Genomic DNA, 17017 nt, shown 5'->3' with positions numbered 1-17017 from the left:
TGTTGCTGTGGCCAATCTTCCCTCTTTCTCTCCTTCTTTCCCTCCCTCCTTCCTTCCTTCCTTCCCATCTTTCCTTCTCCTCTTCTTTCTCTATCTCTTTCCTTCCTTCCCCCTTTTTCTTTCTCTTCTGCTGTCTCTCTTTTCTTTCCTTCCATCTTTCCTTTTCTTTCCTTTTCTTCTTCCTCTAACTTTCCTCCCTTCCCCCTTTTTCTTTACCTCCCTTTCTCTTTCTTCCTTCTTTCCTTCCTTCCTGTCTTTCCTAGATTTTGACAGGGCGGGAAGGGGCGGGGTGGGGTTTGGAGGTGGCCTGAAGTAAAAGGAGGTAAGATTGGGGCAGGGGAGCGATGGGGCGTGGGGTTGCGTGTGTGTGCGGCGGCGGGGGGGAGTGATGGAGCCTGGGGTTGCGTGTGTGTGTGCAGCGGCGGGAGGAGTGGGGTTGCGTGTGTGTGTGCGGCAGGGTGTGTGTGTGTGCGGGAAGCGGCGCAGCGGGGCTTGGAGTGGGCATGGTTTCCGCAGAGGGAACGTTGGCCTAAAAGGGTCTCGGAGGAATAATAGCATCATCATAATAATAGAAATAACAACCTTTACCCGCCACGTGTTGCTGTGGCCAACCTTCCCTCTTTCTCTCCTTCTTTCCTTTGTTTCCTTCCTTCCTTCCCTCTCATCTTTCCTTCTCCTCTTCCTTCTCTATCTCTTTCCTTCCTTCCCTTTTTCTTTCTCTTCTGGTCTCTTTTCTTCCTTCTCTCTTTCCTTCCCTCCCTCTTTCTCTACATCTTCCCCCTTCCTTCACTCCCTCTTTCCTTCCTTCATTCTCTTTTTTTTCCTTCTCTCCTTCCTTCCTTCCTTCCCCCTTTTTCTTTCTCTTCTGGTCTCTTTTCTTCCTTCTCTCTTTCCTTCTTTCCTTCCCTCCCTCTTTCTCTACATCTTCCCCCTTCCTTCACTCCCTTTCCTTCCTTCATTCCCTTTTTTTCCCCTTCTGTCCTTCCTTCCTTCCTTCCCCCTTTTTCTTTCTCTTCTGGTCTCTTTTCTTCCTTCTCTCTTTCCTTCTTTCCTTCCCTCCCTCTTTCTCTACATCTTCCCCCTTCCTTCACTCCCTCTTTCCTTCCTTCATTCCCTTTTTTTCCTTCTCTCCTTCCTTCCTTCCCCCTTTTTCTTTCTCTTCTGGTCTCTTTTCTTCCTTCTCTCTTTCCTTCTTTCCTTCCCTCCCTCTTTCTCTATATCTTCGCCCTTCCTTCACTCCCTCTTTCCTTCCTTCATTCTCTTTTTTCTTTCCTTCTCTCCTTCCTTCCTTCCCCCTTTTTCTTTCCCTCCCTCTGTCTCTCATTTCTTCCTTCTCTACCTCTTTCCTTCCCCCTTTTTCTTTCTCTTCTGCGGCTGGGCACCAATGCGCATGCTCAGTTGTTTTGCCGTTTTGTGAGTGTGTTGTGTTGTTTTTCATTTTGAGTAGATATGTTTGTAACTTGTGGGTTGTGTTATGGGCATGGGAATTTTGGTTAAGTTTCGTTGGGTTTTTTTTGAGTTTTGTTGTTTTGCCATTTTGTGAGTGTGTTGTTGTGTTGTTTTTCATTTTGAGTAGGTATGTTTGTACCTTGTGGGTTGTGTTATGGGCACGGGGATTTTGGTTAAGTTTCGTTGGGGGATTTTTGAGTTTTGTTGTTTTGCCGTTTTGTGAGTGTGTTGTTGTGTTGTTTTTCATTTTGAGTAGGTATATTTGTACCTTGTGGGTTGTGTTATGGGCACGGGGATTTTGGTTAAGTTTCGTTGGGGGATTTTTGAGTTTTGTTGTTTTGCCGTTTTGTGAGTGTGTTGTTGTGTTGTTTTTCATTTTGAGTAGATATGTTTGTACCTTGTGGGTTGTGTTATGGGCACGGTGATTTTAGTTAAGTTTCGTTGGGGGATTTTTGAGTGTTGTTGTTTTGCCGTTTTGTGAGTGTGCTGCTGTGTTGTTTTTCATTTTAAGTAGGTATGTTTGTACCTTGTGGGTTGTGTTATGGCACGGGGATTTTAGTTAAGTTTCGTTGGGGGATTTTTGAGTTTTGTTGTTTTGCCGTTTTGTGAGTGTGTTGTTGTGTTGTTTTTCATTTTGAGTAGATATGTTTGTACCTTGTGGGTTGTGTTATGGCACGGGGATTTTAGTTAAGTTTCGTTGGGGGATTTTTGAGTTTTGTTGTTTTGCCGTTTTGTGAGTGTGTTGTTGTGTTGTTTTTCATTTTGAGTAGATATGTTTGTACCTTGTGGGTTGTGTTATGGGCACAGGGATTTTGGTTAAGTTTCATTGGGGGATTTTTGAGTTTTGTTGTTTTGCCGTTTTGTGAGTGTGTTGTTGTGTTGTTTTTCATTTTGAGTAGATATGTTTGTACCTTGTGGGTTGTGTTATGGGCATGGGAATTTTGGTTAAGTTTCGTTGGGGGGTTTTTGAGTTTTGTTTCCTCGTTGGATGCCCCTAACAAATTTATATATATAGATACAGGGTGTTTCAAAATAATGAACCCAATTTCAAAGCAGTATATTTCACAAGTGCAGCAGCATTTTACAATTACACAAAAAGTTACAAACAGTTTAGTGGGTTATCACATTTTATTAACCATTTGGAGCCAGAAACATTTAAAAAAATACCCTGCAAGTGGAGAATATTTTTTACGATTTATGTTGGAGGCTTGTCATCTTCAAATGACTGAGGCCACAGGGCTCATTGTGCGCTGGGAGAAACGTCTAGTAGTAATCATTCGAAACTATGCCTCAATCTTTCAATGGGTAATAGTTTTATTCATGTGGTCGCAGAGATATAACTATTTCAAATTGGGTCCATCATTTTGAAACATCCTGTAGATCTCTTAAAAATATCCCCTCATCTTTCAGTTAACACCCAAACAGACACACTGTTGGCTTCCATCCAGCTCCTGCAAGTTGTAACCGACTTCTGCAAGGAACCATGGAACACAGTGCTTAACATTACCATGTTGTTTCTTTCACCTAAGACTGAAAGTGTGTGGCTTTGACACATGTGACATTAACCATAATTACCTGTAATCACAGGGACATTCTTTCTAGAGAGGAACAGGTAGAAAGGCTGGGATATTAAAGATGAACATATTTTCTTTTCTTGTGCATTTGCACAAATATTTAGTACATACAGACTGAAGATAAGTTTTAGGAGAACTGTGTATCTTTAAATACAAAGTGAAATTCAGATACTCCATGATAGCGGCCAACTACTAACAGAAACATGCCAGCTGCCAGCTCAGCAATTATTCTCAGTCCAGGCAATTATTTAAAACACAGGAGACAAGTTTGAGGTGGTAAAGCTATTTGCTTTCATTTTAACTATGTGAACTCACGCTGAAGGATATGGATGATTGTATGGAAAGCTGAGCCCCATGTGATGATGGGGCAGGCAGGGAGCAAGAACACAGTACCCTCAGATTATCACTTCTAAACATTTATCATTTAAATAGGAGTAGAAAACTAATGGAATACATTCCCAAGTTAAGCAACTGGCTATAAAAGCTTGTTTGGTTTTAAGGGTAGCAAAATCTGCACAGCTGGGAACTTGCATGCTAGTGAGTGGCCATGGCTGAGGATTCTCTCTGTTTCAGCAGCAAGTTCTTTCTTAGTAATTCTAGTGAGCCTCCATTTAATTTCCCATTGAATATGACATTTGTTCTGAAGCACAATCTAATACTTTTGAGCCCAACTACAACCCATTATGGTTGGCTGGACACCAGTGTCCCTGCATCATGACAGACTACTAAAACTCTCAACTCTTCTCTGTACTCTATATATTCAAGGATATGCGTATGATGCTCTAAATAACAAAATGGCTGCACTGAGAAAATGTTGTACCCTGTGTAAGTAATACAAATATGTTTTGTTTCACATAACTGTTTTGGGGAGGGGGGGGGGGGAAGAAGAGGTCAAGAGGCACCACTGGGAATTGTAACACCCCTGTCCTGACTAGCAGAAATCCTACGGAGCTGCCAAGTTATCTGCACTTTCCAACTGGTATTTATGACCAGGACAAGAAGAAATGGATTCTTGAAAACAGCTGAGATTCTTAGGATACTGAATCCCAGGATCAAATGCCGTTATTCTACAGCGAGCATTGGCCTGAATGTAGCTGTGTACATACATGATAGATAGCACCCAGCTAGCATATACTCTTCATCAATTTCTGGACTTAAAAAAAGATAGGTACCACCAACACAAGCCAAATCCAATCACCTCACATCTTCATCAACACATTGCATTTTGCCTGAGAGATCTTTCCACTGCTCTGTAGTGACGGGGCACATAGGCCCTGGCCGCAACAGCTATCCTCTTGTCCAAGCGTCACTGGCATAGTGCAATTTGCTTTCACTAGCCTTTGCACAAACTGTACTTGTTGGAATTGTATTATGCTAAAACACACCAGTGACTCCAAGGTTCTGCACAGGCCATAGCCATTTTTCTAGACAAAACATCTTCATTTGTAAGGTCCAGCTGAGTCTCATCCTGCTAAAAGAAGAAAACGTTGCCAGAACCATTCAACATGAAAAGGACACAGCTATATTACAGAACTAACACACAAGCCCCTCTAATTTGGCCAGCTATTAACCCTGTTCTTGGCTGCACAGCACACAGTACTAAGCACCTAGCAAACAACCTGCAAGTGCTATGTGGAGGATAGCTCTCCAGAAGACTTCAGCCTTGCTGCTAAAGCGTTTTTGCCTTTCATTCATACATATATACATACATATATACGAGAAAGGCAAAAATGAAAACAACACTGGTGTGCTTGTGTGTTAAGGGCCAAGGAATAAGGAACTGTGATACAATACAGGCCACATTTTTCATTCTTTGCACAGCTTCCACACTTCAAGAAAGCAGAATCGTAAGGAAACAGCCTGAGTTCAGGTGACTGAATATTGTGCAAAGAAGCATGAGCTTACCTAAGGCAGAGTTAAAAATTCACAGCCATGGTCCAGCTCAGGTCCCACTTTGCCACTTCCATAAGATACTGTGGCAATCCCCTCAATGATGCCAGAGCAAAGAACTAGGCACTGTCTCCCCTCATGTACACATAACAAAAGGCAGGTCCAAGATGGCTGCACGAGACAGCATAAACATTCGCTGGTTGGGGCAACCCTTTATTTCCAAGCAGGGGGAAGTTTTAGCAGCAATTCCCATGGGACCACACAGGCCACCAAGCCCATATGTCCACGTAGTGCACAGGAGTCTGTATGTCCATCCAAGCACAGAAGATTGAAATCTCTTGCACCAGGGAAGGGAATGGCTTTCAGGCCACATGCCGCTGAGTGATTCACAAAGGGCCTGTAGCCAGGAAGGACCACACAACTCAGAGAAAGCACTGACCAAAAGGAGGAAAGTGGCATCCAGGCTGCAAGGGCGGTACGATGCTAGCTCCACATGCTTCCCCTGCTCTATTCCCCCCTCCCCTCTCCCAAACAATGCTTACCGCTTGCAGCACGTTCCCGGGTAGCAAGAGGGCCTGGTCTCTAGACTGGTCACAGCCAGGCAGCCTGACCCCATCCCACCACAAGTCCTGGCCCACTCTGACTCTCATAGCTGGAGAAGTGCTCTGTGGGCCCTGGTTCCCTGCCCTACAGTCAGTCCTGGCCCGTCCAGGCTCTGGTGCAACAAGGGAGTGCTCTTGCCGGGCACTGGCTCCTAGCCTGCCGGGCCAGTCCATCATCAGGAGCTGGCAGCGGTGCCCTGGGGCACACAGACACCCATCAGTGCAGTCTCGTCAGTGTCTCGGTGCCCGCGCCCACGGAGAGGGTAATTGAGGCCGAGTCCCTCAGGGCGCGAGCCACCAGCAGTCCTAGTCCGGAAGGCTGAGGCGCCCAAGTGCAAGGTGGAAGAGCCAAGCCCCGTGGGGTTGCAGTCTAGATGGCGAGGGCCCAGAGACACCTCCATGGCCTCTGGGAGAGGGGGAGATAGTGGAAGCGGAGGGCGTTGGTACGGAGGGTGCCCACTCGGGGGAAAACATGGCATGGCCTGGCTTGGCGTGGGCTTGTGAGGTAAGATGTGAGGAATACTCTCGTTGTCGCCGCTGGCCCAAAGACACAGCTGCTGCTGAGGGGGTGCCTGCAATAAGAAGGAAAGGAGAACATGGCAGTACTGAGAGGAAAATCTCAAGAAAAAATGGGAAAGATTGGGGTGATATGAAAGGCAGCCACTGGAAACCAAAATGGCCAAGTTCTGACATGCAACGTACTTGGGGGCTCTGCATCTCACAGTCCGCATGCACAGTGCCCATGCTGCCATAGTAACGATTGCTGTAATGGTAACCACGGTTGTCATTGGAAGAACCACTGGAACCACCTGTCAGAAGAGAATGTTAGATAGTCAGCAAAGCAGAACAGGGATAAATGGATTTCAAAGCACTGGTAGTAGCAGCTAGATGAGACACTCTTTTCTGCATGAAGAAAGATGTGCTTCTAATATTTAATCAACATGGCTGAGAATAATGTTAGTGATGTGACATACCAGAACTGGATACAGAACTAGTGGTGCTGGTAGAGTGGCTGTGCTCAGTTCCCAGGCTAGGAGAGGTGCTGGCACTGGTGTTGGTGCCCTCATCAGCCGTTTTCTTGAAGAAGTTGTGCTGCAAAGCATAGAATGGTGTGATGCGGCTACGAGGTTCATAGTCCAACATGCGCAATACCAAGTCCTTGAACTTCAGGTAGTCAGAAGGGGAATGGCCCTGTTCTCCTGCACGGCGCCCGCCTGGGCCCCCATTTTCAACCCCTAATACTTCATGCAGTCGCCGTGTGCCTGGAACCTTGTAGTCCTAAAAGACACCAAGAAGCAGTGTGTGGGCAGTGTGGGATATAATATTCTTGTGTGTTATCAAATCAGCATTCTTATTGACAACATAAATTGAGTTCAGGAAACATAGCATTTAGAAAGATGAGTTGCCTATTTTTAACTGTTTCTTTGAGCAGTCATCTTTGAAATAATACAAATAGACTACTTGTGCAGTGCACTGTTTGGAACCTTCTAGAATTCTAAAGATAACCCCACCCACTCTCTCAGCCATTATATATGGGTGGGCCCTGCCAAATCCCCAGTTCCATGGCCACCCAAGCAGCGGCCAATGTCACTAGGAATGGCAGAACACAAAGTGAGGAGGATATGCTGGGTTGTGCAATTTCACTGACAACCACTGGGCCAAATGCAATGGGTAATAATTGATAAAACCCGTGGGTGAGATAGATAGAAAGTGCTATAACTAGTGAGAGGGTCAAACGAGAAAACAGTGGAGTTAATCTTCAACCGAGGGATAAGATGAAGGGCATCAGAGAGATAAATTGGTCCTGGGAGAGGATGTGGCATGGAAATTGATAGTTCAATCTCCAAAAGCACAGCGGAAGAGCCAGATTTTTAAGCTTTTACTAAAGGCTGCCAGAAAGGGTGCCTGCCTAATCTCCCTGGGGAGCGAATTCTAGAGCTGGGGGGCAACCACAGAGAAGGCCCGCTCCCTCGTCCCCACGAACCATGCCTGTGGGGTTTGCTAACCCATCCTCCTCATTCATGATCTCTGTGAATCACACAAATGGGTGGCTAGACAGCTACTAACTGCATTAGACACGTGTCATACCACACATGAAAATAGGATAGTTGTCCCAAATGCACTGTTGCTCACAGATCTAGAGAGAGATGACTAGGGCAATTGACACCATTGCTCCGGAACGTCCCCTCTCAAGTAGCCGAGCTAAACCAGCTCCCTGGTTCACCAAGGAGCTGGCAGCGATGAAGCGAAGGAAGAGGGAACTAGAGAGTGTGTGGCGTTCGGATCCGAGCGAACACCGTTTGTGTCCTTTTTAAGGGCATATCCCGTGGCAATAAAAGCCACAAAGAAGGCCTTCTTTGCGGCCACTATTGCGTCTGCAAAGAACCGTCCGGCTGAGCTGTTCTGAATTGTCAGAGGCCTTTTAAATCCCACCGCTCAAGGTGGGAACCCTGACTATTCGACTTCTTGCTGTGAAGCTTTTGATCAGTTCTTTGCAGACAAAGTCGCTTTGATACGTTCTGGTCTGGATACCATGTTAATGGCAGTCTCTGAGGATGTAACACGAGCACCTGCTTGTCCAGTTTTGATGGATTCATTTCAATTGGTGAAACCCGAGGATGTGGACAAGATACTTGGAGGAATGAGGCCAACCGCATGCATCCCGGACCCCTGCCCATCCTGGCTTCTAAAGGAGACCAGAGGGGAATTGGCTGAGTGGGTTAAGGTGGTGGTTAATGCTTCCCTTCGGGAAGGCAAGATTCCAGTGAGCTTAAAACAAGCTATAATAAAACCGCTGTTGAAAAAACCATCGCTGGACCCCACTAAATTCGACAACTATCAGCCAGTTTCCAATCTCCCCTTCTTGGGCAAAGTCTTGGAACGTGTGGTGGCCTCACAACTCCAGGTATTCTTGGTAGACACGGATTATCTAGGCTCGGCACAGTCTGGCTTTAGGCCGGGACATGGTACCGAGACAGCCTTAGTCGCCTTAGTGGATGATCTGCGCCGGGAGCTCGACAGGGGGAGTGTGTGCCTGTTGGTGCTGCTGGACCTCTCAGCGGCCTTCGATACCGTCGACCGCGGTATCCTTCTGGGACGCCTCGCGGGTATGGGTTTTGGAGGTACTGTTTTGCAGTGGCTCCAGTCATTCCTAGAGGGTTGATCTCAAAAGGTGTTGTTGGGGGACACCTGTTCAACCCCACAACCATTGTCTTGTGGGGTTCCTCAGTGCTCAATATTGTCTCCCATGTTTAACATGGAGGGCTTCATGTAGAAGCCCCCAGCGGCTTCTACATGAAGCCGCTGGGGGAGATCATCCGGAGTTTCAAGGTACGGTGTCATCTGTACGCGGATGATGTCCAGCTCTGACACTCCTTTCCACCTGCTACTAAGGAGGCTGTCCAGGTCCTGAACCGGTGCTTGGCTGCTGTGACAGTCTTGATGAGGGCGAACAAATTGAAATTGAATCCAGACAAGACAGAGGTACTCCTGGTCAGTCGCAAGGGCATAGGGTTACAGCCTGTGTTGTATGGGGTCGCACTCCCCCTGAAGACGCAGGTTCGCAGCTTGAGTGTGACCCTGGACTCATCGCTGAGCCTGGAACCCCAGGTTTCGGCAATGACCAGGGGAGCATTTGCACAGCTAAAGCTTGTGCGCCAGCTGCGTCCGTACCTTGGGAAGTCTGACTTGGCCACGGTAGTCCATGCTGTGGTTACATCCTGTTTAGACTACTGCAATGCATTCTACGTGGGGTTGCCTTTGAAGACAGCTTGGAAGCTCCAACTAGTCCAATGCTCGGCAGCCATAATTTTAACAGGAGCGGAGCGCAGGGAGCATACAACCCCCCTGTTGCGCCAATTCCACTGGCTACCGATCTGCTACCGGGCTCAATTCAAAGTGCTGGCGTTGGCCTAAACAGTTCCGGTCCAAGCTACCTATCCGACCGCATCTCTGCCTATGAACCCACCAGGACTTTGAGATCTTCCGGGGAGGCCCTGCTCTCGATCCCGCCTGCTTCTCAAGCTCGGCTGGCGGGGACGAGAGATAGGGCCTTCTCGGTGATGGCTCCTCGGTTGTGGAACGCCCTTCCTATGGACATTAGACTAGCACCATCTCTAATGGTATTCTGCAAAAAAGTGATGACCTGGCTGTTTGAGTAGGCGTTCGAATAATTAGTGCAATGATTGGTTAATGAACACTGGAATGGAACAATGGATGACGAATCTGGAACATGTTTTTGATGATGAGATGACAGTGAATGGGTATTGTAGTAACTGTTTATTAATTGTGTGATGTGTTAGGTTCTTAACTGTTTTTATACTGTAGCACTGAATTTTTGCTGTTCGTATTTGTTGTGAACCGCTGTGAGTCGCCTTCGGGCTGAGAACAGCGATATATAAATAAGGTAAATAAATAAATAAAGTCCACATGATAATGTAACATGAAAGTCAATGGGGTCAATCATGTTGCAATTTTGCAGATGAAATAGAGAGGGATGCCTCTCATGAAGGCAGCTCAGGCAGCCACTGCTCTGGTGGAGTATCCTCCAACACCTTGTCGAGACTGCTTACCAGCAAGTTCATAAGTTAATCAAATTGTAGTTGCTACACATTTTGAGACCAAGTCTTTTGGAAGAATAACAAGATGCAGTCCTACTGACATAAAAGTTTAGAGCCCTCCTATTTATTTATCGTGTCATCCGCAACCAGAACATTGTATTATATTTCTAACTGAACAAAACAAACAGATAAAAAAAAACCACACAAATTTTGCAAACTTGGTAGCTGATTAAATGTCCTTTGACCAGTATCTGGCCACTTGGAGTGCCTCTGGTGTTGCCACAAGAAGGTTCTCCATCGTGCATGTGGCAGGGCTCAGGTTGCATTGCAGCAGGTGGTCAGTGGTTTGCTCTTCTCCACACTCGCATGTCGTGGATTCAACTTTGTAGCCCCATTTCTTAAAATCGGCTCTGCATCTTATGGTGCCAGAGCGCAGTCTGTTCAGCGCCTTCCAAGTCGCCCAGTCTTCTGTGTGCCCAGGGGGGAGTCTCTCATTTGGTATCACCCACGGACTGAGGTGCTGGGTTTGAGCCTGCCACTTTTGAACTCTTGCTTGCTGAGGTGTTCCAGCGAGTGTCTCTGTAGATCTAAGAAAACTCTTGATTTAAGTCGTTGATGTGCTGGCTGATATCCAAACAAGGGATGAGCTGTAAATGTCTCTGCCTTGGTCCTTTCACTATTGGCTGCAACTTCCCGGCGGATATCAGGTGGTGCAATACCGGCTAAGCAGTGTAATTTCTCCAGTGGTGTAGGGCACAGACACCGTGTGATAATGCGGCATGTCTCATTAAGAGCCACATCCACTGTTTTAGTGTGGCGAGATGTGTTCCACACTGGGCATGCGTACTCAGCAGCAGAGTAGCATAGCGCAAGGGCAGATGTCTTCACTGTATCTGGTTGTGATTCCCAGGTTGTGCCAGTCAGCCTCCTAACCTCAAGACATTTTTTGTGTGTCAGGAGTAACTCGAGAAACTGCAAGTCATTTGTGGTGTGAAAGAATTGGCCATCTGCAAGGACGCTGCCCAGGGGTCACCCGGATGTTTTGATGTTTTGCCATCCACTGCACCACCGGGGGCTCCTACCTCAAGACAATGAAGCATCCCTTACAAATCAGATGCAGGATTCTGAAAGAATGCTGGGTGGACAATGTCCTGATTGATGTGGAAGCCAGAGAGCATTTTAGGTAAAGAGGAAACGAGGATAGCTCTGTCCTGGTGAAAGCTTAAGTGAAGTTGGTGAGCCAAAAGAGTTTACTGGCATGCCTGGCAGGTGTTATGGCCATAAGGAAGGCAGTTTTTCATGTGAGAAAGTAAAGATCACAGGTTGTCATTGACTCATTTTAAGATGAGACAAGCCAATTCTAAGCTCCAGTTAGGAACAAGAGATGGAGTTTCTTGTAACTCTGGAGAAACAGTTTAGAGGATCAGCGAAACCGGGTCTGCCGTTGTGCTTTTGGAGAATAGCCACATAATTTTATGCTACTGCTCCCTCAATGTTCTTGTCCCAGGAGTTCTCTCCCCCATGTACAAAGGTTTGTTTATTTTCCTGTCTCTCTATGAGTTCTCCCTTACAATTAGTTCTGCCCCCTTATCTCACTCGGAATTTTTATGTACATGCGGCCCGTTCTCTGTCATTATGTTTGGTTTCTATGCTCTGTGTATATTGTTTTATATGTTTTGATGTGTTACACTTTAATGTTATGTTTTTTATTTTACTGCAGTTTGTATTTCTATATTGAAGTTGTTGTTCGGGCTTGCCCCCATGTAAGCTGCTCCGAGTCCCCGTTGGGGAGATGGTGGCGGGGTATAAATAAAGATTATTATTATTATTATTATTATTATTATAGTGCCAAGAAATTGCACCCAAACAGCATTTGATAGATGCAATAAAAGACTCCTGTCAGACAGAGAAACAGGAAAATCTAAAATGTGCAATGTTAAGGCAGATAATGGAGAGGTGTCAGAACACTCAAGAAAATCCCAACCTTGGACTGTCAGAAGATTTGCTAGATACCAAAATGTATATCTTCCCTCAGATAGCAGGAGGGTTACGAACCACAGCTGCCTGAGTCAACATGGAGTGATGAGGAAACAGCTGGGCTTCTCGACTGATCTTCACCAAGGCCCTGGTGAGGAGGATAAGTGGGCATACAGTAGGGGAATTGAAGAGGAACATGTCTCTTGAACCCATGAGCAAAATAGATAGTATCAAGTGTTGGTCGATGATGTGGAGAGACTGATTTATGTGATTCTCCATCTTTGAAACAAGGGACGAAAAGATTCTTGGTGGAGCTGCTGACAGTGTGATGTCTTGCTCAGAGTGTCTGCCAGGTGGCTGATGTCTTTTGGTGTATAGCATTAAGGAAGGTCTTGCACTGTACACATCAATCCCGGACCTTCAGTGCCACACTCAGTAGTTTCCTTGATTGAGTACTCCTGCTTGTTGTATATCACAAACGTCAGCGTGCTGGAGGAAGCAAAGACCACCAGCATTGAAGCAATGGTCCTCCAACATCAACTCCGCTGGACAGGCCACGTTGTCCGGATGCCTGACCACCGTCTCCCAAAGCAGTTGCTCTACTCCGAACTCAAGAACGGAAAACGGAATGTTGGTGGACAGGAAAAGAGATTTAAAGATGGGCTCAAAGCCAACCTCAAAAACTCTGGCATAGACACTGAGAACTGGGAAGCCCTGGCCCTTGAGCGCTCCAGCTGGAGGTCAGCTGTGACCAGCAGTGCTGCAGAATTTGAGGAGGCACAAGTGGAGGGTGAAAGAGAGAAACGTGCCAGGAGGAAGGCGCGTCAAGCCAACCCCGACCGGGACCGCCTTCCACCTGGAAACCAATGCCCTCACTGCGGAAGAAGATGCAGAGCAAGAATAGGGCTCCACAGCCACATGCGGACCCACAAGGAAACCCATGATGGAAGACCATCTTACTCGTCCAACGAGGGATCGCCATCTACCATCTTGTTGTATATCACTGTGGAATTGTCAGTCACCAACTGAACAACCTTATCTATGCTATCTATCTTGAGGGCCTTCTTGACAGCAAGAAGGTCCAGGAAGTTAATGTGTTCCTCCACCTCTTTCAAAGACCATTGACCTTGCACTATGAGACCCTCCCGCAGTGGGCTCCCAACTTAGTAGAAACAAATCCAATGTTATCATCACTGAGGGTTGATGCAGATGGGAGGGCATGCCCTCATAAATGTTGAGGAGCAGGTATGGAAGAAATGGAGGGAAAGCAGCAGGGGAAAATTGCTTCTGCATGTCCCAAAATATGAGTTCATCTATGACAGTGGTAGACTGATGGATCTCGAGACTGAGTACACCAATAAAATTGAGCATCTGATTTGAGAAGGCTCTCAAATTGTCAGCTGTAGAGGGTGGGTCAGGTTCTGCCACTAGTGGATTGAATGAGCGGCTCATCCCTGAGCTAGACAATGGTGTCCTTATCCGAATCTGGACAATGGTGCTAAAATTTGGAACATAGGGATGGTTTTGAGGGAGGTGGCCCAGAGGTGGTCCCAAGGTCAACTTTGTGAGAGCATACAAGACCAAAGGTGCTGATGCAATTTTGGTGGGATTAACAGTTTCAATGTGCTGGAGGTCTCTTAGTCAATGGAAGTGCCAGAGCCAAGATCTTTTATACAGCAAGGCTTTCAGACTTTTCCATGCCTGAGATATAAAGATCTAAGCAATGTGACCCTCACCCAGACAAAGGAGGTCATTCTTATTGGGGATCTTGCACCCACACAACATACATTTCTTTAAAAATGTAATGGAGAAAATATATGGTAAACATTCTGAGATCTGGGGCAGGAGAAAAGAAGTGTGGTCTTAAAACAGTTTGATGTGGAAGGCCAAGGAAACATTTAGAAACTGAAGAAACAGAGAGATTAGAGCAGGGGACCTCAAACTTTTTAAAAGGAGTGTCAGGCCAGTCTCCCAAACTGTTGGAGGGCAGGATTATAATTTGAAAAAAAACAAACAAACCATGAATGAATTCCTATGCACACTGCACATATCTTATTTGTAGTGCAAAAGACACTTAAAAACAATACAATAATTAAAATGAAGAACAATTTTAATATCTTCCCTCAGATAGGGCACAGAAGAGACTCCATCTTGTCTTCTGCCTATATCATCACTTAGAGGCCTCGCCACCTTCTGGCTCCAAGGGCTGCTCTAGCCAGAGCAAAGACAGAAGGGCACAGAAGAGACTCCATCTTGTCTTCTGCCTATATCATCACTTAGAGGCCTCGCCCCCTTCTGGCTCCAAGGGCTGCTCTAGCCAGAGCAAAGACAGAAGGGCACAGAAGAGACTTCCATCTTGTCTTCTGCCTATATCATCACTTAGAGGCCTCGCCCCCTTCTGGCTCCAAGGGCTGCTCTAGCCAGAGCAAAGACAGAAGGGCATAGAAGAGACTTCCATCTTGTCTTCTGCCTATATCATCACTTGAGAGGCCCCTTCCCCTTCTGGCTCCAAGGGCTGCTCTAGCCAGAGCAAAGACATAAGGGAACAGAAGACACTTCCATCTTGTCTTAGAATTTATTATTCTTATTGTTAGTTAATTGTGAAAGGGGCAAGGAACAAAGCGAGCTGGAGATCTTGGGAAATGATAGGACAGGGGTGGGGGGAGATAAAGGGAACAGAAGACCATGGCAAGTTGAGATCCCAACAAAGCAAATAGCCAACAATGAAATACATATTGAGGTTCTGGATATGGAATGCGGCATGGAGGAGGAGGGGTGTTGTGCCAGCCATGGGGCTCTCATAGAAGTGGTGGTGGGGAAGGGGAGATGCGGGAAAAAGAGACCATTAATTCGGCCTAGGGATCGTGTAACAACATTAGTAATTCCAAACCGGTCTCCTGATATGGTAAGCTGGTGTAACCAGGATGGCGGTCCGTCTGGATTGAAGGTGGTGCTGTTGAACGCCAGATCTGTCAATGGAAAAACAACTTTCATCCAAGACTTAATCCTGGATGAGCGGGCAGATCTGGCGTGCATTACGGCGACCTGGTTGGATGAAGCGGGAGGCGTGAATTTGACCCACCTTTGCCAACCACGTTTTTCCGTGCACCACCAGCCGAGATCTGGAGGGCGGGGAGGCGGGGTTGCAGTGGTCTATAGAGATTCCATCCCTCTGACCAGGGGCCCCATCCCGCAGTCAACAAATTTTGAATGCGTCCACTTGAGGTTGGGTGACCGGGACAGAATAGGGATTCTGTTAGTGTACCGCCCACCTTGCTGCACTACAGTCTCCTTACCTGAGCTAGCGGGGGTGGTCTCAAGCCTGGCATTGGAATCCCAGAGGCTCCTTGTGCTAGGGGACTTCAATGTCCATGCCGAGGCAGCCCTTTCAGGAGCGGCTCAGGACTTCATGTCTGCCATGGCAAACATGGGGCTGTCCCAGCAAGTATCTGGCCCCACTCATAATGCAGGACATACACTGGACTTGGTTTTCTGCCAGGGATGGGAAGTTGAGATCCCAACAAAGCAAACAAAAACAAACAAACCATGAGGTGGCGGGGTCGAGGAGCTGACCATCTCTCCGTTGCCATGGACCGACCACTTCCTGGTCAGTTTTAGGCTCACTGCGCCCCCTAACCTCTGCAGAGATGGAGGACCCATTAAGTTGGTCCGCCCCAGGAGGCTTATGGATCCGGATGGATTCCTGATGGCTCTTGGGGAGTTTCCCGCCGCCTCGGTAGATGATCCTGTCGAGGCCCTGGTCACTCTCTCGAATGGGGAGATGACTAGGGCAATTGACACGATCGCTCCGGAATGTCCCCTCTCAAGTAGCCGAGCTAAACCAGCTCCCTGGTTCACCGAGGAGCTGGCAGCGATGAAGCGAAGGAAGAGGGAACTAGAGAGTGTGTGGCGTTCGGATCCAAGCGAGCCAAATCGAAGCCAAAAGACAGAATTGTCAGAGGCTTTTTAAATCCCACCGCTCAAGGTGGGAACCCTGACGATTCGACTTCTCGCTGTGAAGATTTTGCTCAGTTCTTTGCAGACAAAGTCGCTTTGATCCGTTCTGGTCTGGATACCATGTTAATGGCAGTCTCTGAGGATGTAACACGAGCATCTGCTTGTCCAGTTTCGATGGATTCATTTCAATTGGTGAAACCCGAGGATGTGGACAAGATACTTGGAGGAATGAGGCCAACCACATGTATCCTGGACCCCTGCCCATCCTGGCTTCTAAAGGAGGCCAGAGGGGGATTGGCTGAGTGGGTTAAGGTGGTGGTTAATGCTTCCCTTCGGGAAGGCAAGATTCCAGCGAGCTTAAAACAAGCTATAATAAAACCGCTGTTGAAGAAACCATCACTGGACCCCACTAAATTCGACAACTATCGGCCAGTTTCCAATCTCCCCTTTTTGGGCAAAGTCTTGGAATGTGTGGTGGTGTCACAACTCCAGGTATTCTTGGTAGATACGGATTATCTAGACCCGGCACAGTCTGGCTTTAGGCCGGGACATGGTACCGAGACAGCCTTGGTCGCCTTAGTGGATGATCTGCGCCGGGAGCTCGACAGGGGGAGTGCGTCCCTGTTGGTGCTGCTGGACCTCTCAGCGTCCTTCGATACCGTCGACCGCGGTATCCTTCTGGGACGCCTCGCGGGAATGGGTCTTGGAGGTACTGTTTTGCAGTGGCTCCGGTCATTCTTAGAGGGTCGATCTCAGAAGGTGTTGTTGGAGGACACCTGTTCAACCCCACAACCATTGTCTTGTGGGGTTCCTCAGGGCTCAATATTGTCTCCCATGTTTTTTAACATCTACATGAAGCCGCTGGGGGAGATCATCTGGAGTTTCGAGGTACGGTGTCATCTGTACGCGGATGATGTCCAACTCTGTCACTCCTTTCCACCTGCTACTAAGGGGGCTGTCCAGGTCCTGAACCGGTGCTTGGCCGCTGTGACGGTCTGGATGAGGCCGA

At 47.3% G+C, this 17017-nt stretch overlaps 1 protein-coding gene across 9 annotated transcripts in view; it reads right to left on the bottom strand.

Moving 5' to 3' along the window:
• Positions 1-3290: 3290 nt before the first annotated feature.
• Positions 3291-17017, bottom strand: part of LOC137095496 (dual specificity tyrosine-phosphorylation-regulated kinase 1B-like) — an 84962-nt gene continuing 71235 nt past the window's right edge. For 8 of the 9 annotated variants that reach the window (XM_067462232.1, XM_067462234.1, XM_067462231.1 and 5 more), the window contains 3 exons: positions 6490-6793; positions 6218-6324; positions 3291-6087 (listed from right to left, as the gene is read on the bottom strand). In XM_067462232.1, the coding sequence (XP_067318333.1) occupies positions 5692-6087; positions 6218-6324; positions 6490-6793 (807 nt within the window). In that variant the 3' untranslated portion in view covers positions 3291-5691. The remainder of the gene's footprint in view (positions 6088-6217; positions 6325-6489; positions 6794-17017) is intronic. The other variant, XM_067462237.1, reaches the window with a different exon arrangement.

Source organism: Anolis sagrei, chromosome Y, assembly GCF_037176765.1.
Source record: "Anolis sagrei isolate rAnoSag1 chromosome Y, rAnoSag1.mat, whole genome shotgun sequence".
NCBI classification, from domain to species: domain Eukaryota; kingdom Metazoa; phylum Chordata; class Lepidosauria; order Squamata; family Dactyloidae; genus Anolis; species Anolis sagrei.
This window is presented reverse-complemented; position numbering and strand designations above follow the sequence as displayed.